General features: G+C 40.7%; 1 protein-coding gene across 1 annotated transcript in view; it reads right to left on the bottom strand.

Moving 5' to 3' along the window:
• Positions 1-636: 636 nt before the first annotated feature.
• LOC138010081 (uncharacterized) overlaps positions 637-3832 on the bottom strand; it is a 6307-nt gene continuing 3111 nt past the window's right edge. The window contains exons 3-6 of the mRNA XM_068857043.1: positions 2517-2731; positions 2339-2384; positions 2017-2157; positions 637-1238 (exon numbers count right to left, since the gene is read on the bottom strand). Of these exons, the coding sequence (XP_068713144.1) occupies positions 799-1238; positions 2017-2157; positions 2339-2384; positions 2517-2731 (842 nt within the window). The 3' untranslated portion in view covers positions 637-798. The remainder of the gene's footprint in view (positions 1239-2016; positions 2158-2338; positions 2385-2516; positions 2732-3832) is intronic.

The raw sequence follows: 3832 nt of genomic DNA, 5'->3' as shown, positions 1-3832 counted from the left end.
CAACTTGGAGTTGTCGTCTTCCATTTTGACAAACGACTGATAGGCGCTTGGTTGGACATCCGTCTGACCAACGAAATTGACTACAGCTTTGCCAGAGCTATTAGCGGCAGTTGATAAGTGCAAGGTCCTTCCCTTTTGTTTCCTGCATTGCAATCGCAGTTGAGGCAGTGTTTACACGAACACGGTTTCATTTCGATACGGTTACACCTTCTGTTTACACGACACCGATCGAGACTGTTGCCGAAACTATGTCAATTTGAAACTGCTGCCAAAAGTAGAACCTCTTTAACTGAAACGATGTGGTTTCATCTTTCATGTAAACAGCGAAACCGCGTCGATTTCGATACGGTTACTATTTTGGCGCGAAATTCGCATTGTTCAATGCAAAATAGTGAATTTAGCACGTAGTGCACGTAAAGCGCTCGCTTATACCATCACGACTTGGATTTTCTGGCGAAAAAGGTTCCGCGTAAACACTTCCAAATCGCATCGATTTTGACGCCGTTTCGAAGTCATGAAACCGTGTCGATGTGAAACCGCGTTCGTGTAAACGCTGCCTGAGTGAATGGCAAAATCGCCCGTAACTGAGCCATGGTTCAGCTGAACCCTGTGAATACACGGACGATCGTACGTTGCCGCTTACTAAAGACATGATATGACTCCTGGGTTCAAACCTTTCTAACGCTCTCATTAGTAAGAATATGCCTTTCAACGGACAAAGATTTTCCAGAAGTCACCGGTGGTTAAGGAACTGGTAGATAGGTTATCATCACATAACCGAAGAGAATCCCGAATCAGCTAATAATAAGTATGAGAAGTACAGATGGGGTAGTAGTATAACCTGTCTTCAATTCGATTGTGCCCCCATTTGCCAACTTCATACCGCGGACCTTCTCTTCCCCATTTGTTACAAAGTTGCGCCAACTTGGAGTTGTCGTCTTCCATTCTGACAAACGACTGACAAGCGCTTGGTTGGACATCCGTCTGACCAACGAAATACTTGACTACAGCTTCGCCAGAGCTATTAGCGGCAGTTGACACGTGGAACGTTCGTCCCTTTTGCTTCCTGCAGTGGAATCGCAGTTGAGTGAATGGCAAAATCGCCCGTAACTGAGCCATGGCTGTTTTACTGAGGACCATCTGACCGCTTGCGATGCCACGATAGGAGTTATTTGATGGCACTTTAAAGGGAGGACTTGTTGTCTGTGACACAATACTGGAGATAAGTAACCAGCCTCCTGGAAGTAATCAACAGCAAACAGTTTAAGGTCAGCGACAAAATAAAAACAGACAGTTCAACAACGGCATTTTTTGTAGTGATGAATAGTAACAAAGTAATAAATAGAAATAATTAATAGTAGTAAATCGTTACGTGTTAGCATTGTCAGTTTTAGGAAATTCCATCAGATTGGTGTAAATAATTATGCAATATGACAAATTGTGTCATGAGTTCATGATCTCTCATTTTTGTGACTTCAAAAAGGCCGTTAAATGAGCATCTTAATATCACCTCCATAGGTGGTCATGTCGCAGAAGACTTTTAAGGGGTTTCCACTCTTTTCTGGGTCATCCAGTAATACCCGTCTCCTTCAGAATCGCCAGCGTCTAGTATGTCCATACACGAAAAGGCGGGATGATTAGGATTAGCTCCTCGTTTTGCTGAAATAAAGTTAGTTCAGTAAGAGTTAGCTTAACTTCACAAACTCGTAAGAAAAATGATGCAATAACGGCTAGTGACAAATTAATGATCCCGTGACCGCTGGCTTATAAAGAGTGAGCTAATTTCTAATTAGCAGACAGTTCAACAAGGGTATTTTTTATAGTGATGAATAGTAACCAAGTAATAAGTAGAAATAATTAATAGTAGTAAATTGTTAAGTGTTAGCATTGTCAGTTTTAGGAAATTCCATCAGATTGGTGTAAGTAATTATGCAATATGACAAATTGTGTCATGGGTTCATTATCTCTCATTTTTGGGACTTCAAAAGGGCCGTTAAATGAGCATCTTAATCTCACTTCCATAGGTGGTCATGTCGCAGAAGGCTTTTAAGGGGTTTCCACTCTTTCCTGGGTCAATCCAGTAATACCCGTCTCCTTCAGAATCGCCAGCGTCTAGTATGTCCGTACACGAAAAGGCGGGATTATTAGGATTAGCTCCTCGTTTTGGTGAAATAAAGTTAGTTCAGTTAATCGTTAGCTCAACTTCACAAACTCGTAAGAAAAATGATGCAATAACGGCTAGTGACAAATTAATGATCCAGTGTCCGCTGGCTTATAACGAGTGAGCTAATTTCTAATTAGCCCTTCGACGTACGGGTTTGGTCGTGGTTGCACTTACTTTTTTGGTGCCAGCTGTTATGCGTAGAAACATCAACACAGGAAATCTAAAACGAGAAAAATTTCATGAAAATGGCGACGGTCGAAATGCACCAAAGAATTCGATAAATATTAATAATTTGCAATCTTCAACCCTTGCGTTGCATTAAAATAAAACAATAACTTCATCCAACTTTTACTGGGACATAGAAGTGTGATCCTTTCTTCTTCTTAAAATCACTTGGCTTCGTTTCTCTTGTTTCATTATTCAACTGGAAAATTCGTCCACTGCCACCTGATTCCGCAGGATGAACGTTAAATGACTTGCATTTGCTAGATTCCAGGCATTTTAGATGACATTGAAATTCGTCTGAAACGACAGCTGTATGCAGAACATGGCCATACAAGAAATGGCCTGGTGGAAAAAAACAATTACAATAAGTCATGAAAACTGCGTTTTAATTAAAAGTGATTGTATTTTTGAAGTGAAGTTTATAAATTAAATGGAGAAGTGATCTTGGCACTTATCTACTTAAGCAATTTTCTCTCATAGACACCAGAGAAATTCGAGTGGCATCAGCGAGATTCTGTCTCGTGACCTGACTGCGATGCCCTTATAGGTAACGCGACAGTTCGAGCTTTGTGTTTTTAAGTTAGCAGCGATAAGTGCAGGTTAGCTCGAAGAGCGAGCAGGGCAGACCGAAGCAGTGAGGAGATGAAGGTTTCTAAATAGCTTTGAACATGCGGAAATTATCACAGAAAAATGTTGCGTCAAATTTCGCATTCTTTCTCCATAAGTCAAGGCGGAAATTGCACACACAAAAACGCTTACTTAATCACATTTCCGAGAAAAGAGGAGAGTGATCAATCCTCTCTTGTTTCGATTAGACCGTTCTCGTTGTTTTTTTTTCTCCGTTTGATGTTGGGTCTGTCGGTCGGAGTAAAAACACAAAACAAAACAAACAAATAAAAAAACCTAGAAGCAATGTTTCAAGAAGCAGAAAGAGCCCAGTGGCAAGGGGTAGAGAGTGAACAGAAATCCTCTCCAGTGGAGGAGAACTGAAAATCTATTCGGGGAAAAGCAGGAGCTGAGGCTAGAGGTGAAATACTAGGTCTATGTTTATACATCAGTAGCTTCAGTTATTATTTCTCATTAACGAGGGATCCACTGTAATTGGTTAGGCGGTTGTGGTCTCCCTACCTAATAATTGGCACTTATCTACTTAAGCAAATGAGAGTTCAGCATTGATGGTAGAATTTTTTGAGAAGTACTCGTGCATTACCTTAGTCTGCTTAATTACTATAAGTTATCTCAAAAGTTTTCCATGTACAACATTAATTAATAAGTAATCCCAAGATTTTTCTCTCCCAAGTGCTTACTTGAATCATGTGATTACCGGTACTTATTCTTAGGAACGCTCTTTCAATTCGTTTCCGCAGGATTTTCGAATTCTTATTTCTGTTCACCACCTCGCGCTATTTTGAGCTAACTTGGGTTCGAGCCCCGGTTAGCCAA

This window comes from Montipora foliosa, chromosome 1 (assembly GCF_036669935.1).
Source record: "Montipora foliosa isolate CH-2021 chromosome 1, ASM3666993v2, whole genome shotgun sequence".
In the NCBI taxonomy this organism is placed as follows: domain Eukaryota; kingdom Metazoa; phylum Cnidaria; class Anthozoa; order Scleractinia; family Acroporidae; genus Montipora; species Montipora foliosa.
The sequence above is the reverse complement of the archived record's forward strand: the minus strand, read 5'-3'. Positions and strand labels throughout refer to the sequence as shown.